The sequence below is a fragment of the Camellia sinensis genome, chromosome 10 (assembly GCF_055761805.1).
Source record: "Camellia sinensis isolate YWXY chromosome 10, ASM5576180v1, whole genome shotgun sequence".
In the NCBI taxonomy this organism is placed as follows: domain Eukaryota; kingdom Viridiplantae; phylum Streptophyta; class Magnoliopsida; order Ericales; family Theaceae; genus Camellia; species Camellia sinensis.
Window position 1 is genome coordinate 182324141 of NC_138970.1, and position 26930 is coordinate 182351070.

The 26930-nt window shown below is 35.7% G+C and overlaps 2 protein-coding genes across 2 annotated transcripts; both read right to left on the reverse strand.

The window, feature by feature from the left end:
- Positions 1 to 9680: 9680 nt before the first annotated feature.
- On the reverse strand, positions 9681 to 12445 carry LOC145800926 (acetylajmalan esterase 2-like). Its single transcript, XM_082890688.1, has 5 exons — positions 12193 to 12445; positions 10874 to 11086; positions 10602 to 10750; positions 10253 to 10526; positions 9681 to 10109 (listed from the first exon to the last, which is right to left on the reverse strand). Exons 1-5 carry the CDS (start codon positions 12443 to 12445, stop codon positions 9895 to 9897), a joined length of 1104 nt encoding a protein of 367 aa, XP_082746814.1. The 3' UTR covers positions 9681 to 9894.
- Positions 12446 to 16101: 3656 nt separating this feature from the next.
- Positions 16102 to 18001, reverse strand: LOC145800927 (protein FAR1-RELATED SEQUENCE 5-like). The gene is made up of 2 exons (XM_082890689.1): positions 16775 to 18001; positions 16102 to 16671 (listed from the first exon to the last, which is right to left on the reverse strand). The coding sequence occupies exons 1-2, from the start codon at positions 17999 to 18001 to the stop codon at positions 16102 to 16104; spliced, it is 1797 nt and encodes a 598-aa protein (XP_082746815.1).
- Between the last annotated feature and the right edge of the window lie 8929 nt (positions 18002 to 26930).

Sequence of the window (26930 nt, forward strand, 5' to 3'; positions counted from 1 at the left end):
TTAAAAGAAATTTCGTCCTCGAAATTTGACATACTTGGAGTCTCAAAAAGTTGTGGATACTTTTGTTTCATTTCATCCTCGAGTTCCCAAGTTGCTTCTTTTTCTGAGTGATTGTTCCATTGAACCTTAATATAGTGGATGACTCGACGTCTCAAAACCTGTTCCTTTCTATCAACAATTCGTATAGGGTGTTCCATAAGTCAAATCCTCCTTAAACTGCAACGGTGCATGATCAACCACATGACTAGGATCCGGTATATACTTCTTTAACATTGAGACATGAAAAACATTATGAACGCCAGCTAGTGAAGGTGGTAGGGCAAGTATGTAAGCTACCTCACCAATTCAATCTAAAATCTCAAATGGCCCAACAAATCTAGGACTCAATTTACCACGAACACCAAACCTTATTACTCCTTTCATAGGAGACACCTTAAGGAACACATGGTCTCCAACCCCAAACTCCAAATTGCGTCTCCTGTTATCTGCATAACTTTTTTGTCTACTCTGTGCCGTGCAAAGTCGCTCTCTAATAAGATTGATCTTGTCCACTGTTTGTTGCACAATCCCAGGCCCTAACAACTTCCTTTCACCCACATCATCCCAACAAATAGGTGATCTACACTTTCATCCATATAAGGCCTCATATGGTGCCATTTGAATGCTCGTATGATAACTGTTATTATAAGAGAATTCTACTAAGGCCAAATGCTCATCCCAAGAACCTCCAAGATCAATAACATAAGCCCTCAACATGTCTTCCAAGGTTTGAATAGTTCTCTCTGACTGTCCATCAGTTTGAGGATGAAAGGCAGTGCTAAAATTCAAACTAGTGCCCAAAGCTGTATGCAAACTCCTCCAAAACATAGATACAAATCTGCTATCTCTATTAGACACTATGGTCACCGGAATGCCATGCAACGTCACAATCTCCTTGATATACAATTTTGCAAACTTCTCTAAGGAGAACCCTACCTTAAAAGCTAGAAAGTGAGCGGATTTGGTCAATCGATCAACGATAACCCAAATAGCATTGTTACCACCTTGGGTCCTAGGCAACCCTGTCACAAAATCCATGGTAATATGCTCCCACTTCCACTCGGGAATAGGAAGAGGTTGTAACTTACCTGCAGGTCTCTGATGTTCAACTTTCACTTGTTGACATACCAAACATTGAGCAACATACTGAGCAATTTCCCTCTTCATATTATTCCACCAAAAGTTCCTCTTCAAGTCTTTATACATTTTAGTGCTCCCTGGATGTACAGTATATTCTGAACTGTGAGCTTCTCTCAGGATTTCTCTCTTGAGTTCTAAATCATTAGGCACACACAACCTCTCTCCAAATCTCAAGGTTCCATCTTTATGCGTACAAAATTCCATTTGTAGCCTTATTTCCATTTCAGCCTTAAGTTTTGGCAACTGAGGATCTCTTCCCTGAGCATCTTTAATTCTATCAATCAATGTGGGTTGAACTCTAAGGTTTTCCAACTGCACTCCATGGCTATGCCATCTAATCTCAATATTTAACCTCTGCAAGTCCTCCAAGATATTCTTTTGGTTAATGATCAAGGTAGCCAAATTACTCGGGGTCTTTCTACTCAAGGCATCTGCCACTGCATTGGCTTTTCTCGGATGATAATTGATAGTCAAATCGTAGTCCTTTAATAGCTCCAACCATCACCTTTGCCTCGTATTCAATTCTTTTTGAGTGAAAAATATACATCTGACTTTTATGATCAGTGAATATCTCACATTTCACCCCATATAGGTAGTGCCTCCAGATTTTCAATGCAAACACCACGGCAGCCAACTCCAAATCATGTGTAGGATAATTCTGCTCATATGGCTTCAACTGCCTAGACGCATATGCCATTACCTTATCATTTTGCATCAGGACACAACCCAAGCCTTTCTTCGACGCATCACTATAGATGGTAAAACCTTCATCTTCGGACGGAACTATAAGTACTGGAGCACACACCAATCGACTCTTGAGATCTTGGAAACTCTTCTCACAATCATCAGACCACTCAAATTTAACCCCTTTTTGTATTAAACGAGTCAAAGGCATAGAAATTCGGGAAAATCTTTCAACAAACCTTCTATAATAACCTGCTAAACCCAAGAAGTTACGAATTTCAGTGACACTAGTAGGCCTATTCCACTCTACCACCGTCTCCACTTTCTTGGGGTCAACAGACACCCCATCTCTAGATATCACATGACCCAAGAATGATACACTCTCCAGCCAAAATTCACGCTTCTTTAATTTAGCAAATAATTTCTTCTCCCTTAATATCTGCAACATTATTCTCAGATGTTCTTTATGCTGTTCTTGACTCTTCGAGTACACAAGAATGTCATCAATAAAAACTACCACAGCTGATCTAAGAAGGGTTTAAATACTCTATTCATTAAATCCATAAAAGCTGCAGGCGCATTGGTCAACCCAAACGGCATCACTAAAAATTCATAATACCCATACCTAGTTCGGAAGGCTGTCTTAGGTGTATCTTCTGCCTTAACCTTCAACTGGTGATAGCCAAAACGAAGGTCAAACTTAGAAAAGACTTGTGCTCCTTGCAACTGATCAAATAGGTCATCTATCCTAGGCAAAGGATATTTATTTCGAATTGTCACCATGTTCAACTCTCTATAATCAATGCAAAGGCGAAAACTACCATCCTTCTTTTTCACAAATAAAACAGGCGCACCCCAAGGATAAACACTAGGCCGAATAAAGCTCTTATCTAGTAACTATTGTAATTGTTCCTTCAACTCTTTCAACTCTGCTAGGGCAATCCGATACGAAGCCTTGGAGATAGGACCCGTGCCGGATATCAATTCAATGGCAAACTCAATCTCTCTATCTAGTGGCAACCCCAGTAACTCTTCAAGGAAAACATCGGGAAATTCCTTCACAACTAGAATATCCTCTAGCTTCAATTCAGTCTCACGGGTATCTCTCACAGAAGCTAAATAGCCCTCGTAACCATTCCTTAACAACCGTCTAGCTTGCAAAGCTGAGATTACCAGAAGAGGAGTGTTAACTCCACTACCCACAAAACAAAATTCTTGTTGATTAGGAATCTGAAATACTACCCTTTTGCCTCGACAATCAACAGAAACATAATTGGTTACCAACCAATCCATTCCAAAAATTATGTCAAAGTCCCGCATATGTAAAATAGTTAAGTCTACAAGCAATTTCCTGCCATCTATACTAACCACACGAGATTTGCAAATTAAGTCAGCAACCATAACACCTCCTATTGGGGTTTCAACACATAAGTTGATCTCTCTAGAGACACATTTCCATCCATGTTTTTCAACAAATCCCATAGAATGAATTTATAGCGCCAGAATCAAATAACACATGTGCATAAACAGAAGACACTAAAACAATACCTGACACCACCGTGTTAGAAGTCTGAACATCTTGTTGCGTGAGTGCGTACACTCAACCTTGAGTCTTTGGCTTATGACCCCCATTTTTCTTTTGATTTCCTGAAGACTCTTTGTCTATTGATGCTCCTTTATTTGTCCATGCTTTCTGTTCAGTCTCACGCCCCTTTCGGTTAGGGCAATCGGCTATCCTGTGCCTCTGTTGCCCGCAAGAGAAACAAGCCCCAGTATTCCAGCGACACTCACTATCTCGATGGAACCCATTACATCTAGTGCACTGTATCCGATCATTCTTCTTATCAACATTACCATCCATAGTTCGACTTCCCCAACTCCCAACCGAATAAGTGTTTTGTCTCTTAGCATTGCCCTTCGAACTATTGTTAGTTTGGAAGTTGGAAGAACTAGGCCTCGTCTTATAATTCTCTTCTTTTTCTTCTTGGGCTCTAGTGAGGCCACTCTCAACCAACAAAGCCTTATTCAACACTGCTCCAAAAGTAGGTAACTCGAAAGGAACCACCTGTTGCATAATGTTTGTTCTTAGCCCACCTTCGAACTTTTGTGCTCTACTATCCTCGTCTACTTCAAATGCTGATGTAAATTTAGACAACTTCGTAAACTCGGCTTCATATTCTGCAACCGTCTTATTCCCTTGCTCTAACTTCGAAAATTCCCTCTGTTTTTGTAGACGAACACTCCTAGGGAAGTATTTCTCATTGAACGCATTCTTAAACCTTTCCCATGTATAGGGGTTGGCATCATGCTCGTGTATGCGCTTCTCCATTTGTCATCAATCATTAGCTATCCATTGTAGCATAAACGTAGCATAGGTCACCTTCTGATCATCGGTACACTCAAAAATGGGAAATAACTTTTCCATTTTTGTCAACCATTTTTCAGCCTCCAAAGGGTATGTGGCTCCGTCAAATGCCCAGGCTATCTTCTTAAACTCGGTAATGTTACAACGTAGCCTCGGTTGTGGCCCAACACCTGGCTGCATCCGTTGTTGTTGCTCCATAAGTCTAGTCAAGTTATTCCTTATGGTGGTTTGTTGTTGCACCACCCCAGTCAAAGTCTGAAGCACTTGAACCATTCCAATTGGATTGGGGATTGCAGCTTGTTCTTGTTGTCCCAACTCTTGCCCCTGATTTTCTCCAACTACTTGAGAACCACTACCATTATTAGTCACGTTCCCTCGCCGATTGCTATTACCAGTCCGCCGATTCATTTGACCCTGGCGTGTATTCCTAGTTATATTTGCCAATGTCTCCTCATGTTCCATTGCAACCTATATGCATCAATAATAAAACCTCATCTCATTCTATTCTCAAGCTCCTATAACATAAAAAATAAAATTAACATTATACCAATTTATAAGCGTTCCCAGTCCTACATCTACCCAAACTCACCATTGTTCTATACTAGCCTTTCAAATTATAACCTGGCTCTGATACCACAAAATTGTCACGGCCCAAGCTCCGTGACAACGCCACACACTCATATAAGTGAGTATGCAAGGCTAAGAATCCAACCACAAAACCCACAATGTAAAATACTCAAATTAAATCCTTACTTGTCATAATGCCAAAATCCATAAAAATAAATAGTTCTTATATGAAAATGTCCACCAAGTCCACTAACTTAATCCACTAACAAAACAATAATCCAAGTACTTAAATCATGGTCCTACTCTTGGCACTCCCACATGTAAAAAATCCCGCGCAGCTCTACTCTTCAGAATCTGAAAAAAAAAATAAGGCTAAGCTAGATAGCCCTGTAAATAACCAACCATCACTGCTAGCTGGATCAAGTATACAATAATAAATAAATCAATCAATAACCAATAAATATGATTTTTTCTACAGTTCAATAAACGAATAATTATTTGTAAGGTGGTTTCATAGTTAAAAATAAACAATGTGCAATACATTTTAAATGAAAAGCCAATGTGATAATTCAAAATAATTTGTTGTTTAAATTGATGGTTCAATATTCAGATGGTTCAATAATTTGATTCACAAAACCCAAGTCTTGGTGACTACGGTTACTTAGCCCGTGACAATGCCCAGAACCACACATAGGCCGGTGGTAAGCCCCAAAAGAAACTAGTTTCCGTGCCAATAAATAACCCCCATTGGCTAGGGTCCAAATCGTAGTCAGACTAGAGTGATGTTCAAAATTCAAACAATACACAAATTTTAAATAAAACATTCGATATTTTCAGAATAAACATTTGGTACAATTTTCAGAATAGTTTCACAAAATATTCAAATAACTTCCATAATAATATTCATTGTTGTTTTATAGTTGACCCATATTTTATTTTAAGAGAACATGAATGCTATAAATAAATATTTATAATTTTAAACGATTCAATAGGAATAAAAGTGAACCAACAGTGATAGAAGGTTACTTACCTCAAACAGCTAAAATAATATATCCCAAGCTAATCTCAAATTACCAAGATCCACCTTAATCTCACAAACCTAATAAAATATTACACCGCATAAACAATTATTATGTGCACCCATCTTTCTCTTCTTGTAACAATAATAGAATAAATTAACCCAATTGCCTATTAGGAACTCCCACAATTTGGCATAAAAAAAAAGCCATCACGGCTTCGGAAATTCTTAACCCATATTATTCTATTGTTGTTTATATACATGTAAAAATTTGTAATTGCTTGAAGTCAATCTTGTATCTCACAAACACACCACCATTAAACCTAACCTATCACACATCAATATCAAAATATGAGCCACCTAAATGGAAAGAAAAATGTACTCTAAAATTGAGTGGAACCGAGACCCCCAACATAGACTACATCAATATATCTATTTAATCATATATGCCCATAAAATCATCTATTGATATATTAACACCAAAATCATAGATAAGAATACAATAAAATAAATCTTACCTAAGTGATGAATAAAACAAAACCACCATTCTTATGAATCCTCCCTCTTCCTTTTAGTTTAGGTCTCTCTTTTTTTTTCTTTTTTTTTTTTTTTTTCTTTTCTTCTACTCTTCAAACCGTTGAGCAGCAGTAGCCTCCAAATACCTAGCAGCACTTTTACAAGGCTCCATTTTCTTTCGTTTTTTCTTTCTTTTTTTTTAAAGGGTTGAAAACCTAATTCTTAAGATTACTAAATTACCCATACAATTTATTTAATTATTAATCTATCCAAAATAATTCTATAAATAACTTGGGTTTTACAGTCGCCTTCTGCTGCTGCCCTTCCTGCGACACCCCAAAACGACGTCGTTTTGGGGCCAAATTTCAATTAAAAAAAAAAAGAAAAAAGAAAACAAACCCAAAAGAAAGAAAGAAGAGACAGAGACGGAAAGGGATCTTCTTTGGAGAGAAGGATTTGTTGGGTGTCTTCTAATCAATCCTCAAGGCTCTCATTGAAGCAGAGATCTTTCTATTCTTCTCATGGGCTTCATCAATCTCTATCTGGAGTCTCCTTTTTGCAAATCATACAAATTTGAATAACCCCAAAAACAACGATGAAAATTTTGTAAGAGAACAAAAAAATCAATCTTTTTTGGTTGCAGAGAAAATATAATGATAATAGATCAAATTAAAATTTTGGGTTTGAATTTCCCATATTGAGAGCAAACTCTCTTAGGTCCAATCAAATTTTTTTTTTTGAGTGTCTTAATTTTCAGAGACCAAAATAAGAAATATTTACTGCAAAGTTTCCCTTTTATTTAACTTGGATTTCTCCACATCCAAACACAGTGAACGAAAACATAAAATAGGGTTTTCAAATTCAAAAGAAGAGAGAGCGAGAGAAATGGGACAAACCTGTAGCTCGCAACCACCACACACCAAAATCTCTCCCTCCAGTGGCGAGGGTGGGGCAATGTCGAGGGTTTCGTGATGAGAGGGCAAGGGGTCTCGTTAAGATCAATTTTGAAGGCCTTGGGTCAGAAATTGGTATCGACTTTGGGTAAATCTGCGAACTCCCTCATCTCCTCTTCTTCTACCCCTTCTCTTTCTCCTTCTTCGAAGTGGCCAGATTGTGGCTTCCCATTAGGCCTGATAAGCCATTGTTGGTGTCTTCTCTTCTTCTTCTTCTTCTTCTTCTTCTTCTTCTTCCTCCTCCTCCTTTATTTCTCCTCATCTCTTTCTCTGCCTTCCTTCTTCTCCATTCTTTCTTCTTCTCCATCTCTCGGCTTGTTTTCTTTCTTTCTTTTTTTAATTGAAATTTGGCCCCAAAACGACGTTGTTTTGGGGCGTCGTAGGAAGAGCGATAGGAGAAGGCGACCGAGGATCCGGACTCTAAGCTCTTGATGTTCTTTGCCTTACCGGCATGCGATAACCTTACCTTGGCCGCTCGCCAGATCTCAACCCATTCCGCTGCCATATTTTCCTTACGGTGATAAAACTCTCCAATCATCGCTTTAAATCGCCAGCTTCTTTTCGGCATTTGTCTTCTTTTCCACCAACTCCACTCTTAGCCACCATCTCCTCCTCTGTCAGATTTGGTTTGTATAGCTTTCTCCACCGTCGCCTCCGCTTTTTGCTCTCTCCAGAGCATAAATTTTTATTTTTTCTTTTCTTGTCTCTTGCTCTATTTTCAAATCCAAATCTTGGTTTTTTTTTTAAACTCTCTCACTTTTTTTTTTTTTTTCATACAGCCATTCGATCTTCTCTTATTTTATTATTATTATTCTACACTCCACCCCATGTCCCTTTTTCAAATTCTTGACATATTTTTTTATTTTTTATTTTTCTTTTGTTCTTTTTCCTTTTCACCATTTTTTTTTTCACATCCTACGTCACCTTAAAAAAAGTGTTGCACCCAGTATTATTATTATTATTATTATTATTATTTTAACGTGGCTTCTCCATTCCGTTTCACTCTGTCTTTCCCTTTGCTTCAATCTCAAATTTTTTTTTTTTAAAGGGGGGTATTATAGTGAGCATGGTTATACACCATGCGAACCACCTAAGTCGCCCCTTGGCTTACCATCCAAGTCGCCGTCATTGGCGCACCACTAAAGTCGCCCTCCTTGGCGCACCCCTAAAGTTGCCCTCCTTGGCGCACTCCATAAACCAACCCCTTAGCGCACTCCCTAAGACACCCCCTCCCTTGGCGCACTACCTAAGTCACCTCCTCCCTGGGTGCACTCCCTAACCCGTCTCCCCTGGCGCATTCTCTAAGTCGTTCCTTTGGCATACTCCCTAAGCCACCCCCTTGACGTATTTATTCCTTTCCAAGCTGCCTTCTTGGTGCACATGGTTCGTTTCTAAGCCGCCGCCCTTTGGTGTACATGATTCATTTGTTGCCATCACTATTCAGCACTATGTCATAAATTACGTGTGTACCATGTTTGCCAGTTCAGCACCTGTTCTTCTTTTACAACAGTTCGACACAGTCATAAACTATCTCCCGACATTAGCTCCAGCCTCTCATCTATCTCAAGCTCCCCTGTGCTTCCATCTGGACTTTGTAATCTATTTGCCTCGGATCTATCCATATTTTATTTTAGTTTTAGTTTTATTTCGTGTTTTAGTTTTTCTCTCCAATCTCAAGTTGGTATCCTTACTTGCATTTAAGGGTGTTGTTAAATATAGTAATTATATATTATCTATCATACCTAACATATTATATTCATTACTATAATTAAGATTACCATACTTAGGTTTCTCTCCTCCTGTATAAAAAAGTATTGTATATATTGTTACATTATTATTTAACACAATATTAAATATACTCATAATATAATATTCTCTTTCTCCCTCTTAGATATTTTAACATAAACTACTGAAAACACACACACACACACACACACACACACACACACAATTGCTTATAATGGGGGTGTTTGTTTGGATTTTTTTTAGCCAACTTATAGCTTCTACCTTTGGAAAAGTTATTTTGGACTGTTTGGTTAAACTTATTTCAAACAGTTTCTGATTCTAGCAATTTATTTTAACTAAAAAAGTTGATTCTGAGAAGCTGCTCATCACATGCTTCTGATTATCAGTTTCTGCTGTGGACATATTAATTTACGGTTATATTCTTAGATTTTTTTATTTTTTTTATTTTTTAAAAATAGAAAAAGACCCAAATGGACTATAGATGATTATTATTATTTTTAATGAGAAATGTAGACAAGTAGTAAATAATAAAAAATAAAAGTTAATTGAAAAAGTTACTTCACAGTTTATTTAACAAATACTATTTAGCAACTTAAATTTATAATTCAACAGCTACACCAAACAGACTAATAGCTTCTGATTAAAGTCATAATCTGTAATCTGTTAAGTTATAATATATAATCTGTTTTAACAGTTACACCAAACGGGACCAATCTTTTGAAGAGTTGTTTAAGTCATGATAGCAACTGCAACATGGAGAAATAACATGATCGTTTCACCCAATATTATTACTTATATAATTGTAATATTTTTGGGATTTTATTACAGTTTCTGATGAAGAATTAGGCATGATACATCAATATAATCTAAAAAACACATTGAAATTCAAATAGGATATTTTTTAGAATATCTGATATACGATGGTGAGCCTCTTGTGTCAAATGTATACCATCCCAATGTATGTATTGTTTTGGGTTTGGGCAAACAGACACGTCCTGTGATCCACACATCCGGTTGGCATCATAGTTATATGTCCCTCCTATTCCACAACATGCTTTCAACAGTGATTGCTTGTCAAATCCTACACACACATGTCAATACAACCATTAAATGGTAAGTAATTATTCATGAGGTAAATTATTCAACCATTACTTGTTAATAACAGATACATATATAGAAGTGTATGTATGTATTTAATGTAAGATATAGAAGAACCTCACTCACCAAGAAAACGTGCACGACGAAGAATGGATTGGAAAGATGAATAGTAGTCCGCATAGACTATGACAACATGTGGAAATTCTTGTCTGAGTGAGCCTATAGCTTTTTGAAGGAGGTTGTTCTGAAAAACTATTAACTCATTTAAACTACGCAAGCAACCAAGATCGTCATAAAGTCTGGGATCAGTACTATTTGATTTACTCAGGTAAATCGGGAAGCATCCTAAAGGAAAATTTCCAGGAACTACAATTCGTATGGCACCAAGCCGTATCAATTCCTACATCATCAAAAGTTACATGAAAAAGTCATACATATACAAGCAATTACTACTTTGGTAAAGTCAAGAGCTTACTCTAACTCCATTGATAATGACCCGAACAGGATCTGGGATATAAGATTGAATCTCCTGAATTGATTTGCCATTAGCTAAAGCATAACTAACGTCATTGTCTCCGATTCCACCCACAAAAACAAGAGCTCTATTGAGCCTTCTTGCACATTCTGATAAATAATAAAGTGGAAGACAAGTTTGGTAGGATATATTCATCAATTGTAACTCATTAGTCTGCAACTTATAATGTTATAAGTGTTTTTTTATTTTTTATTTTTTTTTGTGAGACTAACCTGCATGCGAGGAGCAAGTGGAGTTGAGAAGAGTTTTAAACCAATTTAGTTGAACACTAAGAGGAGTATTGATAATTGGAGTTTGAATGCCCCTTGCAGCTAAAAAAGAACTGTCGAGCGTTGTACATCCAGCTACCGCAAAGTTGGCACCATGATCAAATGAAGCATTCCTTTCCAAATAAGGATTAAGCAATGGGAGTTGAAGAGCCATAGCTTTAACACAATCAATATATAATTTAAATCGCAGATTATAAGATTCTATATATTTTCAATACAAAATAAGATGAAAAATTATCAATAATGAGAATGTATGTTAAAAAAAATTATTAAAAATATTAAAGAGAAATGATAATTTTGATAGTCCTCTTATATGTAAACATAAATTGTTGTATAGAATTTACAAATAGTATTTATTAATGACGATTGATCAAGGGTTACTACTGCTATATTGATTTTATAGAGAAATCAAAATTTTAATTTTTCCTCCTAACAATTTGATTCAAATTATAAACTAAATTCATTGGATTTGATTTTAGAGAGAATCCAAATTTTCAATTCTGATCCAAACATTTTGATGCAAATAATTTGAAAAATCGTCTTCTATAAATAGAGAAAAGCTTTCACATTATCTTCAAGTTTCTACATGGGAAACAAATAGAAAGAAGACTTTCAGTCAAAATTTTGACATATATACACTCATATATATATATAGAAGAAATAAATTAAAAAGTTGAGAAAATCAGGATCATAGTGTGATTCTACATGCTTTTTTGACTAAGATTGTAGCACGGTCACGGGTTGTGTGGGTTAGGCGCACAGTCACGGGTTCAATTCCCCTCTAGGACACTTTGGGATTTAAGCGGGGAGCCGCGGCGGTGGGATACTGTGATTGCTCCCCCTGAGGATTAGTCGGTGGACGCAACCCAACGGTAGAAGCCGGACACCTCAGTTTCAAAAAAAAAAAAAAAAAATTGTCGACCAAACTAAAATCATATATTCACAAACAATCCAAAATCAATATTCTAGCACAATCCAAAATTGTCGACCAAACTAAAATCATAAAATCTTAAGTTCTATATCCAGATCTAAATTCAAAATACCATGTGCATAATATATAGCATCAAACTAGATCTTAACCATAATTTTCAACTGGCATCCTATATTCACAAACAAAATTACAAAAATATTGAAAGTGTCAACAAGACCACTAATTAAAAGATCAAGTGTAATCTAGCATAGTAATGCTATAAACACAAAAAATCAGCAATGCATTTGTGCCATTTTGTGTAATATAAGGTGAAGTGTTTGAGCCAACCTACCAAAGAAGTCTGTGATGAGAAGTCCATCAGACCAGCGGCCGGTGGGTCTATGGAAGAAAGTTTCACCGTATGGAAGGCGGGCAGCTGCAGTTCCTGCGCCAATAGAACCTAAGCGAATGAGATTACCGGTATCTGCTTTTGAACCTCCAAATTGATACAGATATTCAGGACATATCTGATTTTCAGCAGTGCAAATGAGAAGGAATTGAGTGATGCTTACGAGAGAGTAGTAACATGCAGATTTAGAAGCCATATATAAAACTATGCATTAAGCAATGAGAATGTTGTTGTAGGAACTATTTGATGTAAAGCCCACCTTATTGTGACTTATAAACACATAATGTAAAGTTTGTTTTTCCAGGTTTCCTTTGTAGTTTTTTCTTGAGTAAATTACATCATTAATCTTTTTAATTTGAGTGAAATTTTATTTTGATCCTCATAATTTTAATTGAACAATTTAAATCACGTACTTTTAATTTTATTGCAATATAGTCCCTTCACCATCGTTAACATTTTGAACAGAAAAAAATTAAACCATACATTTTAACCATTGTGTCATTTTGGTCTCTATATACTTTCAATTGACTTAATTTTGACCATTAATTTTAGATTTTGTGTCAATTTGGTTTAATTAAAAAAGCCGTTACGATTTTTGATAGAAATTAATTATTGAGTTGGTTGAAGTTAATTCACTGAATTGAGTAAGTTTATAATTTTATTTTTAAAAGTATGACACATGTTGCTTATTTGCATATTTTTTTTATAAGAAAATGTTAAAAATTGTAATCAATTGGATCAAATTAGACAAAATCATAAATTTATAATCAAAATTGAGTCAATTAAAATTATAAAAACTAAAATAACATAAGAACCAAAGTATAATAACTACTGATGCAATTTGTCCAATAAATTTTTAATAAAAAATTTAATATAATATTAAATAATGTGGTCACCTTAATTTGACCCAAGCCAATTCAAATTGTTAGTTTGATTTGATTTTATTAATGAAATAATTTGATTTTATTAATATAATATTGTTAGTTTGATTTGACCCAAGCCAATTCAAGTCAAGTTCTACAAAAATTATAAATAGTTGACCTCAAACCGATTAGAATCGGTTGATTTTTTTTTTTTTTTAATTAACTTTAATGTGCAGAGTAGGGGTATTCAAATTACCCGCTGAATCGAATGATCAAACCAAATCAATGTTTTGGGTTTGGTTGATTTTTTTAGTGTAATGGTTTAGTTTTGAATCTTTGAATCATTAAATCGATAAAATTTGATTGGTTCTTGGTTTAAGTAAGCTTGAGAATCCAACCTATCCATATATTAGCTGACTTGTGTCTAAAAGCATTTCCAATGCAAACGATGCTCCTTACTTGCAATACAAAGGAAACTACAAATGTATAAAATCTCAATGATTTGGCAATTATATATTTTAATAATGTAAATTAAATAATTCAATTTAAAAGTAATATTTTTTGTTTCCACTACTTTGTTTAACTTGTTGATAAGTATATTGATCAAATTAAAGTTACGTGTATGTGTAGGATACATATTATTTAATGGAACAAGGCAAGCTCAATTGAAAATCACATAGTAGTGTAAAATTTTAGTGATATATAGTCCTCTAATATTTTTATTTATAACTATAAAAGTTACAACTTATACAAATTAACAATATTAACCTTTAACAAAAGTGAAATTTAAAAAATATAACTCTTTTCAACCTTTTAACAATTTGACAAATTGAAAATGACAAAATTAGAGTATAAAATTTATGATTCTATGTAATAGTAATCAAACAAAAAATGACACTCATAAATTAAATATTACTAGCAATGACTAATTGTGTGAGAGAGACATTTTTAAATACGCATAGTATAAAACTATTAGTCCATCTAAATATTTCAAATTTTGAAATTTATAAATCTCAATGTAAGAAGTCAAAAAAAAAAAAAAAAAAAAAAAAAGAAAAAAAAAAGAAGAAGAAGAAGAGAAATTTAGCTATATCAAACCTATCATACTTATCCATATATAATTTCAAATTTTACAAATTTTTTTAAAAAATTTCAAATGTAACTTTAGTCTTGTATAATTTCAAGCTTTAAAATATTTACTTCAAAATTTTTCATTTTAATTTTTGAAAACTAAAAAATACATATAACGTCAAAATATGTATGACACTTTTATTAATTAAAAGAAATTAATTTTTTTTTTTTTAAAAAAAAACATGTGTAATATATATTTTTATGGTCAGGAGGAGGGGTCCCTGCTGTGGAGAATCCACAGCCGTGACTGCTGTGACGTAAAACGTCATTGTTTTAATGCTTTTTTTTTAATTAATCTGAGGGTTTATTAATTCTTCATTAATTCTTTCACTCTAACAAAACAAAACAATAAACCCAACAGGGACGGAGCCACCTTCTAGGTCCCGCGGTCCTGTAAAGTTGAAGGGGGTGAGTTTGTGTTAAAAAAAATTTATTTTATAAATAGAAAATATAATAAAATAAAAATAATTCATGGAACAAATCAATTTATGAAACCAAATTATATTTTTTTAAAAAGATTAATTTTAAAATTAAAATCAAACAAACCATACATGTTTTGACTTTTTCAAAACTGACTTAAATGCATCAAAAGTGAAATTAAAAGGAAAAAAGAATTGTATTTGAACAAATCAATTTATCAAACCATAAGCAAAAAAAATGTAACTTAAAAAAAAAAAAAAAAAAAAAACCAACTTAAGGCCAAAATATATTCAATTCACATCCAACATCTATATAAAAAAAAATAAAACAAAATTCTGAGACATTTAAACTTCAAAATCTCCTACCAAATATCCCAAAATTTGTCTCAACCGTTCTAAATTATCCAAACAAAATTCTAAAAACCTTCAATTTGAATCCTCAAAACAAAAACTACAAAGTGGATCCCCATGTCAATTTTTTGGAGGCGGTTGGGAATAAATAGAAAAATCAAAAGAACTCTCATTTCTAAATTCGGTCTCCATTGGATTGTGCCCCACTGGATTAAGTGATATTCCCTATAAAAAAAAAAAGAAAAAAAAAAAAAAGAAAGAAAATTCATTAGAATAAATTTTATGGACTAAATTACATTACAAATATATATATATATATATATATATTACTTACTTGAGAACTTTGTGGACTATGTGATGCTTGGAAAGACAAAGGTTGTGATTGTAGATACCTTGGTGAGTATGAATTAGTATCATGTGTGAGAAGATTATACCCATAAGTTATCAATTGTGGCCAATAGAAACTCCCACCATCCTACTCCATAAAACACCATGAAAAGTAAATACACTAATACAATGTAGTCTAAAAAATAAACAAAATAACATAAAACAAGAGCTAACCTGTGGTTGACTTAAAGATGAATTTTGAACATTTGTGATATTGCTTGATTGACCAATAATCTACATAAGTTGTTAAATTTATCAATACATTACACAATTTATAAAAAATAATAATAATAATAAATAAATAACATAAAACAATAGCTAACCTGTTGTTGCCTTGAGGATGAATTTTGAACATTTGTAGTGTTTCTTGATTGACCAATAGTCTAAAGAAATTCAAAAAGTTATCAATACTTTACATAATTTATAAAAATAAATGCATGTCATTTGAAATTTCAAAAGTACGTAGGTAATACCTTACTAAGGCGGGTAGGTTATGAAATAACTTTTGTCTTCTTATTCATCATCTCATGCCAAGGTTTTAATCTACCCCTCCCTTTGTGTCCAACATCTTTCTTCTTTATGCCCTTAACTTGTGCAATGTTGGGGTCGTCCACATCTAATTCATTGGTACCAAAACTTCCAACTCCCTTCATCATATTATTTACTTTTACACACAATTCCTTAATTCCTTCATCAACCAATTAATAGGCAGGTTTGTGCATAGATGCTTGAGTTGCTAGTTTCACCATTCTTGGACAAAGATCTCTATAACGTGCTAATATTAACAACTTCGGATCATCCTCATCCACTACAACATTTTTCTCTTCAACTTCACAATCTTTTGCATCCAATCTCCATCGGCCTAATATATACCTTTCGGGAATTTTCATAACATTCATTCTATCAAGTGCTTTGATTGCATGACTATATAAAATTCCAAAGTTCTCAAATTTCTTACAAGTACAATGTATTTCTTGACAGTTTTTTTCTCCTCTTAGCCCAATAACTTCCACCCTACCCTCCATAATATACTCTTTACCATTACCATACAAGCCAATCACGCACTTAACTTCTCCTTCTAACTCATGGAATTGCTTCACTTGACAACAAAGGGACGTATCCAACTCACAATGAAATAAATCAAAGATATGAGGGGTGTACAAACTCGCAACTTGGATTAAAATGGGAGACTTTTTCAATTTCATTCTTGGCAACTTTTGTCTAGAATCATATATTGCGGAAATTTCCTCATACCGCTTATCTACAACAATCTGATTGAAGTGAGTAAAGAATTGAACAACCCTTCAAATATCCCCTTAATGTTCCATTTAGACTTTCACTAAGTTGTGTGCTTCGCATTCCTCCAGTAAATACCCACTTCATATACACATGCGCACACTGCTCTCTTTTTCTCCAAGTTCTTTTCATCCACTCATTCTCTTGCAAGTTGTATTTATCAATCAAAGAATTCCAAGCTTCAATTAATTCATGCTCATTCTCGTAGTCATAAATGCAAGCTTTTAAATCGCTACTAAATTTTGAACCACTCTTGAACAAGTAACCTAAATGCTTCAAAGCATTTTGCATTAGGTGAAAAGTGCACAACCCATGAAAAACCTCAGGCATGATTTGTGAAATTGCCTTGGCCATTGCTTGATCTTGATCTGTGAAAAAACTAACAGGTTTTTTTCCTGACATTGCATCCAAAAATGTTTCAAATAACCATTCAAATGACTCTGCAGTTTCATCATATAATAATGCTGCACCAAAAATCACTGTCATTCTAAAGTGGTTAAAGCCACAAAATAAAGCAAGTGGACGGTACTCTTTATTTGTTCGAAAAGTTGTGTCAAATGACACCGCATCACCGAAAAGCCCATAATCTGTTATCATCTGATGATCAGCCCAAAAAATATTAGTAATCATCTCCTCTACATCCAACTGAATGGCATAGTAAAAATATGGATTTTCTGCCACTTGCTGCTGGAAATATCTTAACAAACTCCCCGCTTCACCATACTGCAAGTTTCGTTGTCTTTTTGCACGTAAGTAGGTTTTCTGATCCTCTCGCATGAACCCTACAAATTCCTTCCCTCCTGCTATAGCACTAATAAGATCATGTAAAGCCTTAAGAGATATTCCACTCTCATCAGCTATGTCAATATTTATACCTTGAGCATCACATACCTTTCTCTGAGATGGCATCAAATGAGTACATTGAGGAAGATGCAAAGGGTGGTTGTGGTTGCTATCAAACTTCGACACAATCCACTTCGACAAGTCCCGCTTAAAAGATATATGCATAAATGCTTTATAATTTGTTCTTGTCTCACTTCGAGGATTTTTTATCATCGTGTACCGTTTATCTTTTTCCCTCTCTCCCTCCTTACAACAAACAAACTTTCTACTAGTCATAACACCATCTTTCTGACTTTTGTTACAATAATCTCTTCTAATACTAAACCCCACAATTCTTCTGTATTCATTATAAAACTCATATCCAGCTTCTGATGATGGAAACTCCATACCAAGATATGGTGATTTATCCTTGGCCAACTCTCCCATTTCTTCGATGCATCCCTCAAGTCCACCATCATCCATTATACTATCCTCTATTTCAACACTAACAAATATGGGGGAAAAAATATATATATATATATATATATTAAACGAAACAAGAATCTGAGCAAAAAAGTTATTAATTAATTTTAAATGCTGAGTAATTAAACAATTCAATGAAATCTAATAAATCAATTAATAATGTAAATTAATTAAAAGGATAGGGGAGAGGGAAAAAAAAAAGATGTGTAATTAATTGTATCTGAGTAGATTATAATATACAATTGCAAAATTATATTAGAATTAGTATATTATATAATATAGGGAATCTTTTGGCAGACACGCTTAAAGATGTGAATCATATGCCCTCTTATTATATAAATTTTTGATATATGTTTTGTATTTTTGTTACAAATGTTATGTCATCATTTATTGAGTTATAACAATTTATGATTAAAAAATTAAATTCGCATTTTATAGTAAGATTATAGATTTTTTTATTGAAACTTTTTTTAGACCACAAAATGCATAACATTATTACAAAAATAAATAACATTGTTATAAAAATGTGTAATATTTCCACAAAAATACATAACATTGCTATAAAAAAAATAATTATGAATTACAAATTATCGTAACTCCTTAAAAAAATTATATAATATTTATACAAAAATACATAATATGTACAAAACAAATTACATAATAAATTTTTTTTTCTTATAATATACAATTGTGTTTCTCAATCCATTCACAAAAAACAAACCAAACTATTATACTTGTTCAACCCACTAACATACTGTACAAAACAAAATACAAAACATATATACATATAATATATATAGATATACATACCAGTTTGTTGAATAATAATGGTCTGTAAATCCAGCAGAAGAACGATGAAGCAAAAATAAAGAACACTGTTCAATCTGTTTGAGAGAAGACAAAAATGTTAGAAAATAAAAAAATAAAAAATAAAAACTAACTTTTAGAAAATAAAAAAAAAATAAAAACTAACTTTTCAATCCATGTCAATAGAGACTTTTGCTTACCATGAAGATGGCGGCGCCCTTGTACAAAAATGTTTTGGCAGACAAATAAAAAATAAATAAATAAAAACTAACCTTTCAATCCATGTCAATAGAGAACCTTTGCTTACGGATTAGACGGCGGCGGCCCTAGGTTTATTGTTTTGTTTGTTATAGTGAGAGAAGAATTAATAAACCCTCAGATTAATTAAAAAAAAAACATTAAAACGGTGGCATTTTACATCATAGCAGTCACGACTGTGGATTCTCCACAGCAGGGACCCCTAATTCTTATGGTCATCTGAAAACACACGCCAAAAAGATTCATTAATATAGGGCAATTAATTATTACTCAACCCATTTATATCTATATATATATATATATATTATAAGGAAAAATGAGTTTTTAGTGAGAGACTTGTGAGAGTTTCAATATCTTATACTAATTTTGTAACGCCTCAAATTTTATGCAAAATAATAATATAATAACTATGGCTCTTTATGATAACTCGAAACAAATCCCCACCATTTGCATTACATAATCATGAGATTCATATAAAATAATTCCACATGCGAGTATACATTCAATGCTTCCTAGTACATGAATCTATAACATGTAGAATATCAAATCAAAAGATAAATACCCTCAAGGACTTACAAATTCCAAGGCTTAAACCCGGTTACACAAAAATGGTTTCTCGAACCCATACAGTTATAACCCTTGGCTAGCAAAATATAGCATAACAAAACAAGAGCCTTGTGCTCTCAACATATACATCCACACCCTAGTTCGGCGGAATCACCACATCTTTTCCTGCATTAAAATCCCATAAGGTGAGCATAAAGCTCAGTAGGAAATTCTTAATAATGTATATATATTTTATACAAGCTTCACCAAATGAAATGCGCATGCCATGCCATGCTATGCCTTTTGAAAGAAATTCATATTTACATCTTTCGAAAACCATCAAGCTCAATGATCACTTGAAATCTCAACAATTCAAAAATTATCAATTTAGTTCAAGGGGCGATAAATATAACTCAGGTAATCTTTAGGTTGGTATTTACAAGTAGACAAAACTAGCACTACCAAAACCGCACTTTACCAGTTGCTAACCGGAAGGGAAGTGGTACCTCATCCTCGCATGTTTTCGGTCTTTCATCTCGGACTCTCAAGCCAACTTAATCAATTTTATCTACACCTTCTATCCGGACTTACCAACATATTTACCCTAAGCGATTCCATGAAAGTTTATTTAAAAACTTTCTTTTCTTAATGTAAAAGTTTCCAAACTCAATTCAAAATGTGTAATAACCAATAGAATGGATATAAAATGCAACAATTATCAATGTCACATAACGTTTCTCCACTTTCGATTATCTCAACCAACAATTCCATAATAATCAAATTTCCATTTCTCATTTCACTACTATCTTGCAAGATAACCACATTTTCATTTAAATCCATCAATAAATAACCACATTTCTATATTTCATGCAATCCCAATAATTTAGTAATTTCAAGACTAAAGCAACATTTTAACAACAACTTCCAATATCAACCATTCTCATATTTCATGAAACTCATCATTTATATATATAAATAAGAAATTTTCTCATCTTTTACTCATTTTGGCACACAAAATAATATATTAACAATGTCTACCATGTGTTTTCCACACCTCTTTTTAAAAAAAATCCCAAATTTCTAGGTTTTTCTCACCACAACAACACACACACCGAAATCATTTGAAAGAAACTCTCCAAAAGCATCTTTTCCCAATCAATAAAGTTCAAGACTCTTAGGAGGTTATCTCAAGGAACAAGAGGTAAACCCACTTTTAAAATCACTCACATTCTTGAGTCAACAATCAAGTTTCAAAGCTACCAAAAGAAATTGCGAAATCAACTAAATCTTGCAAAAACATATATATAACTCTAAGAAAATCCATACCTCAAGTTTGGAGAGGAAATGAGATAAAGCCCCTAAAATCAACGGTGTTGAAACACGATCTTCACCGCACACAACGAAGCTCTCGCGTAGTTCTCTAAGATTTGATAAGAATATAGGATCAAAATCCCAATGGATTGGAAGAAATCAAGAGTTTAAGCAGTTTGGTGGAGGTTTTTAGAGAGTAGGAGAAGCAAAAGATGATTTTAGAGTGAGAAAGAGGTGTATAAAAGTGATATATCCTCAGCCCAAAAAGAAAGAAAAAGCAGAGATTCGGACTCAGATCCGTCCCACACGTACGGCAACTACCTCCGCACGTGCGGCTCTCACCGCCACATGTACGGTGCTCTTCCTCCGCACTTCCCTCCGTACCTGCATATATTACAGTGTTGCACCCTGAGCTTCCCCTGCCTTCCGCACATGCAGCCTCACCTCCTGCACGTGCGACTCTGACCTCCAGCCAGGAATTTTTTTTGCTTAACACAAGACACTCCGGACCCAACCTTGCATCTTCCGAAACATGAGGAACTTGACATAGAAATAAATAAAAGTATGGGCCCTGAAATAAGTTCCAAATATAACAAACCCAAACCGTTAGCAAGTCTCCTGGTTGACTCGATACGCTAACATAGGCAAACCCAAGGTTAAACAAAGGGGACCGAGACGAATAACGTACTCGGTCATCACAACCTCTCCACCATAGGAAATTTCGTCCCTAAAATTAAATCAAACTACCCAAACAAAGGGGTTTCAAGTGACCAAAACCACACTATTACATTTTCGAATCACAACATAAATTCTCAACCAAAATTCACCATTATCATCATTGCTACCTCATTAACAACAACTGTCCAAGTTAAGCATATGCATGAAACTTTCCAATAAAAGTAATAACAACCCACAATAACCTCATGCTTAAAACAACAATATACATAACAACACGTGATTAACAATCTTAATACATTTCCCTCAAACACTAGGGAATATTACAAAGGAAAACAACTTAAGCATTTTCAAACAAATCCGGATTCTTGGAGCGGACTTCCGCCTCTCGTTCCCACGTTGCTTCCAAAACCCCATGGTGTCTCCACAACACCTTTACTAACGATATAGTTTTGTCCTGTAGTACTTGCTCCCAGGCATCTAATATTTGAATCGATCGCTCTTCGTAAAAGACATTCTCATCTACTTCCAAGTCAACCCAATCCAGCACATGAGAAGGGTCGAATACATACTTCCTAAGCATAGATACATGAAACACGTTGTGAACCCCCAAAAGCTGTGGGGGTAAAGCTAGTCGATATGCCATTTCCCCAATTCTCTCTAGTATCTCGAAAGGCCCAATGAACCTTGGAGACAGTTTACCCCTCTTACCAAATCTCATCAAACCCTGCCTTGGTGAAATTTTAAGGAACATATGGTCACCAACTTCGAAAGATAAAGGTCATCTCCTCTTATCGGTATAACTCTTTTGTCAGCTTTGGGCCGCAGCTAGCCTCTTCCAAATGAGAGCAACTTTCTCGGTTGTCTCTCTAACAATTTTTGGACCCAATAATAGTGCATCACCCACCTCGGCCCAACAAACCGGTGACCTACAAGGTCGGCCATACAAGGCCTCAAATGGTGCCATCTCAGTGCTAGCTTGATAACTATTGTTGTAGGCAAACTCGATCAATGGTAAGTGTTTCTCCCAAGACCCCTTGAAATCAAGGGCACAAGCCCGAAGCATGTCCTCCAAAATCTGAATGGTACACTCCGATTGTCCATCGGTTTGAGGGTGGTAAGCGATGCTAAAGGTCAACTTAGTCCCTAACTGTAGACGCGCCCTTGGGCCTCATGCTACAGTTCAGACTCGATTCGTGTCGGTTCTTAATCTGATCTCACAATGTGCAATGTGAGATTGATAAATCACCAAAGAGTCTAAATCCGGCAAATCGTTTTAGAAAACAGATTTTTGTAAAGAAGTGCTAAACATGGACTGCTTTGCCAGATACAGAGTCGCCACCTAAATATTTTATTTTGGGAGAATTTAGGAAACCCTAACTCGTTTGCCTAAGGCCACGTGTCCGTCATCACCAAAGTTGCCTCGGCTCGGGAACTTGGGTACGATTGGGGAAGGTCAACTATGAGCACCCCCTCTCGCCCGATCCGAAGATCGGCCTCTACTAACATGATATCTAGTTTTGAAAACATTATGCGTTCTTATTCCGGTTATTAGCCCAGATTTACTATGTGATGCGCACAGCAAACAAGTATAGACTAAGTCACCTAAATTGGAATGAAACATGTCTTGTTTGTTTAATTGAAAATGATTTGATGGTGCTACCCGCAAGTAGGCTTAAGACATGAATTTTGCCACCCTCAAGTGGGCTTAAAACTTGCATTCAATGCATTGTTCCAATTTAAGTAACCCAACCTGCACCCACAGGCATTCAGGCAGTTGTAACACGTAAGCATATAGACTCATGGTAAGTATGTTATCATGGCAACACTCACACTCATGCAAGGATGCTAAAACATAAATGCTTACCGAGTACTCCAAGCCAAAACAGAAACTAGTTAGTAATCATATGCATGATCCTAGTTCATGTTTAAAATGGCTAACGCAACACATGCAAAGATATAATCTAGATAGGCTCGGCTATCCTAAACATGGCATGTGAAATGCAACAGATAACACGTATTTAATTTGGAATTGAAATACAATGCAGTTAGCATGATGCGCTGAGCCCGGTGCATGCAAGACAAATGTATGAATGCACGCATGCATAACATAAGGTATGCTAATTTAAATATGTCCTAATACTAACCATCGAAAGCTAGTAAATAAAAGGGAAGAAAGAAGTGGGGGTTGGAAAACATACACACACTCACACACACTAATTACACAATTGCCCTTGCTCGGAGGGTCCGAATAAATATTACACAACCAAAGGAATACTACTAAATTAATTATTACAGCACTTCTAATTATTTAACAAATTAAATGCAGAAGGAAGGTGGCCGCAGCCCTGCCTCGGGATGCGTAGATGATGCATGCTCGATCCTCCTTGCCCGAAAACCCAGTACCATGCCACTGTTGCCTCTGTTTACACTACCTCACCCCTCTGAAAATTATGAAAGTCCCCAGAACTGCCTTGAGCTTCCTTCTGAGTGCTGTGGAGTGCCACCGGCCAGAACAAAAGGTCACCGGCCATGGGAACAGACTTATCGACCAAAGATGGTGTCATCGGCTGAACACTGCTGGTCGGTCGGCACTAGAGATGGCCGGTCGGCCATTTATTCTTGCAGAATCCTGCAGTTGACAGCAGCAGAGGGCAAGCAGTGTATGGCATGGAATTTTCAAGCAAATGTGTGCATGGCCACTCTTCCAATCATGTTATGGATTCAAGGGAGTGTGGCCCTTGGTACTCGAGCCACCAATCACGCATTCCAATGCATGATGGCCTAAGACACCAAGTTTGCCAATCAATGTAAATGCATGCAACAAAACAAATGAGTGCCAATGCCCTATCATGTTGAGATCAAGGGCATTGGCAACCGAGGATTGAAACGTGTTTCGTCACTTCAAGTACGAACACTTCTCAATCCTCATACTTGGTTTGACACCCCAAACCAAGCAAAATATAATGCGACGTATGCCATATACAATGCAAAGTAATGCACCTAATGCAATGCCATGCTACCTATTCATGCAAGCTAATCATGAACATATCAAGCATGCAACAAGACTATGTGATGCAACTAACTAAACAATATGCAAACATGCAAACAAGACATAATGTAAGCATGCAACTAATGGAATGCAACATGTAACTTGTTAAGTATGCAACTATATACAAGGGTGGTCTTAAACTGAAATGGGAGGCCTCGGCCATACCCCAAAACAGTGGCCAAAAGTGCCAAAAATGATGGACAAGTGCTCATGCAAACATGCACACCAATGAGCCAAAAACCCAACCATGGAAGGCTACTCTCAAGAACACTCAAAGGTGATATACATGGACATTAAACACTCATGTTAAACTCTGAAAGGCACGTGAAGAATGATGCCAAAACATGCTAGGGGATGGGTGTAAGATGGAAGGCATTCAAGGGCACAAAAGAGGGCATTACTCGACACCTACCCCAAAGAAACATGGCATGAACTTTTCAATACAAAACAAAGTTTTAGCATGCAAAAAGGACCTCCAAAACCCACTGATATGCCAGCTAAGGGACACAAACCAAGAGGCATGCATTTAAGACCTATTTCAAGGCATAAAAGAACATCACTTCAAGGCATGAAAGGGATGATGAATGCAAGCATACAAGCATGGATTAGGGACTGAAATGGCATGGGAAATGATTCCAAATCACTAAAAACAACCTAACTCAAGCATGCTCATGACTCACACACTAAAGGCTCACAAGCCAAAATGCAAAGAGGTTATACCAAACATGGAAAATATGATCAAATCAGTGCCTAACAGAACTCAAGCATGATGAAATATGACCAAGAACTTCGCAAAGTTAAGCAAGAACATGCATGCATGATGGTCTTAAAGGCAAGATGCATTTCTAGGCAAAGAGGAGGAATGCAAAGCAAGTATATTATCCATGCAAAGGGGCATGAATCTGACCAAAAACAGAGATGTAATATGACCCAATAACACCGAAAAATCTCTGAAATGAAGCCAAAAGCAACTAAGCATGCATGCTACCCTTATGAGCCAAAAATGCAAACAAAAGAGAGACAAAGGGAGAGGGGTGTCCCTCCCCTATGCAAGACCTCAAACCCTCTTCATCACCACTGAAAATCCATTACATTTCAGTGGTGAGAAGGCCAAAACACAATAGTGTTCAAAGCTTAACAAAGAGAGCACAAAAAGAGCCAAACAAAGCCTAAGAGGGGGAGGTCGACCCCAAACAACAAAATGTCCTTAATGAAAGATCTTAAGCATGCAAGTACAAGACTTTTTCAAGTTATACACAAAGTCTAAAACAGCATGCAAAGTGGGTTAAAAACTAGTGCAAGATTGGGGAATATAAAGCAAATAGTATTACCCTTGAAGAACACTTGAAGAACAGCAACCTCAGCCTGTTCTTTATGATTAAAACCAGCTCAAAACTCCAAGAGTAACCTCTCAACACCTCCCAAGTCGAAGTATGGTGTAACAGTAGGTGTTCTAGTGCAAAACTAAGAACAAACTACACATTTTGGCTCTCTAACGCACACAAATGAAGAGAGAGAGGGAGATATAGAGAGAGAAGGTGTATATATCAGATATATATGTATTAGGTCTGGTTTTTTGCTGAACCTCTCAAATGGAGAAGAGAGGTCTCCTTATATAGACAAGGCAAAGGCTTGAAGCTTCTTAGAGAAGTTAAATGAAAGGGTCAAAGGGACCAAGCTTCTAAGAGAAGCTATCCCAAAGGTCCAAGCTTCTTGAGGAAGCTAAAACAAAGGGTCAAGCTTTCTCAAGAAGCTTGAGCAAAGGGTGCAATCTTCTAGAAGAAGTTTGGATAAAAAAAAAAGGCAAAGGGGCCAAAATAGCCACACACGCATGTGGGGGGAGGGTCTATGCATCCCAACTGGCACAGCTGGCATGCACCATGCCTGCAAGAGGCAACAATGTGGTACCAGCCAGAAAAGGAGGCCATCGGCCAACTAAATGGTTGGTCAACCACACAAAGTGCCGACCGGCCATCACCAATGGCCGGTGGCAAGAAGACACGGTCGGTGGCCTCAAGCCATGGCTGGTGAGGAATGGGGATGGCCAACAAGCCATTCCCTGCCCTCCAAACAAAAACACAAGTGTTTGGTGCAAAACCAAACACAACACAGTCGAGTCGAGAGGTCCTAAGGCAAGGCGCGTAGCTGAGACCTCCAGGAACTCAAGACGAGCACAAACGTGGATGATCACCGAGTGTTCAAACGGTGATGTCCAAGTCTTGAGGACGGTCAAAAATGGGGTGTCTACAGTTGCCCCTCTTTGACAGAACTCGAAAGTCA

Excerpts from the sequence above, each read along its gene's own strand:
- LOC145800926 (XM_082890688.1), bottom strand. The coding sequence starts at position 12,445 with ATGGCTTCTAAATCTGCATGTTACTACTCTCTCGTAAGCATCACTCAA. Across the intron at positions 11,087-12,192 it reads TCTCATCACAGACTTCTTTG|CTATGGCTCTTCAACTCCCA; the intron begins GTAGGTTGGCTC and ends ATTGTGTTAAAG. Across the intron at positions 10,527-10,601 it reads TCATTATCAATGGAGTTAGA|GAATTGATACGGCTTGGTGC; the intron begins GTAAGCTCTTGA and ends TTGATGATGTAG.
- LOC145800927 (XM_082890689.1), bottom strand. The coding sequence starts at position 18,001 with ATGGATGATGGTGGACTTGAGGGATGCATCGAAGAAATGGGAGAGTTG. Across the intron at positions 16,672-16,774 it reads CGCATGTGTATATGAAGTGG|ATTGTTGTAGATAAGCGGTA; the intron begins GTATTTACTGGA and ends CACTTCAATCAG.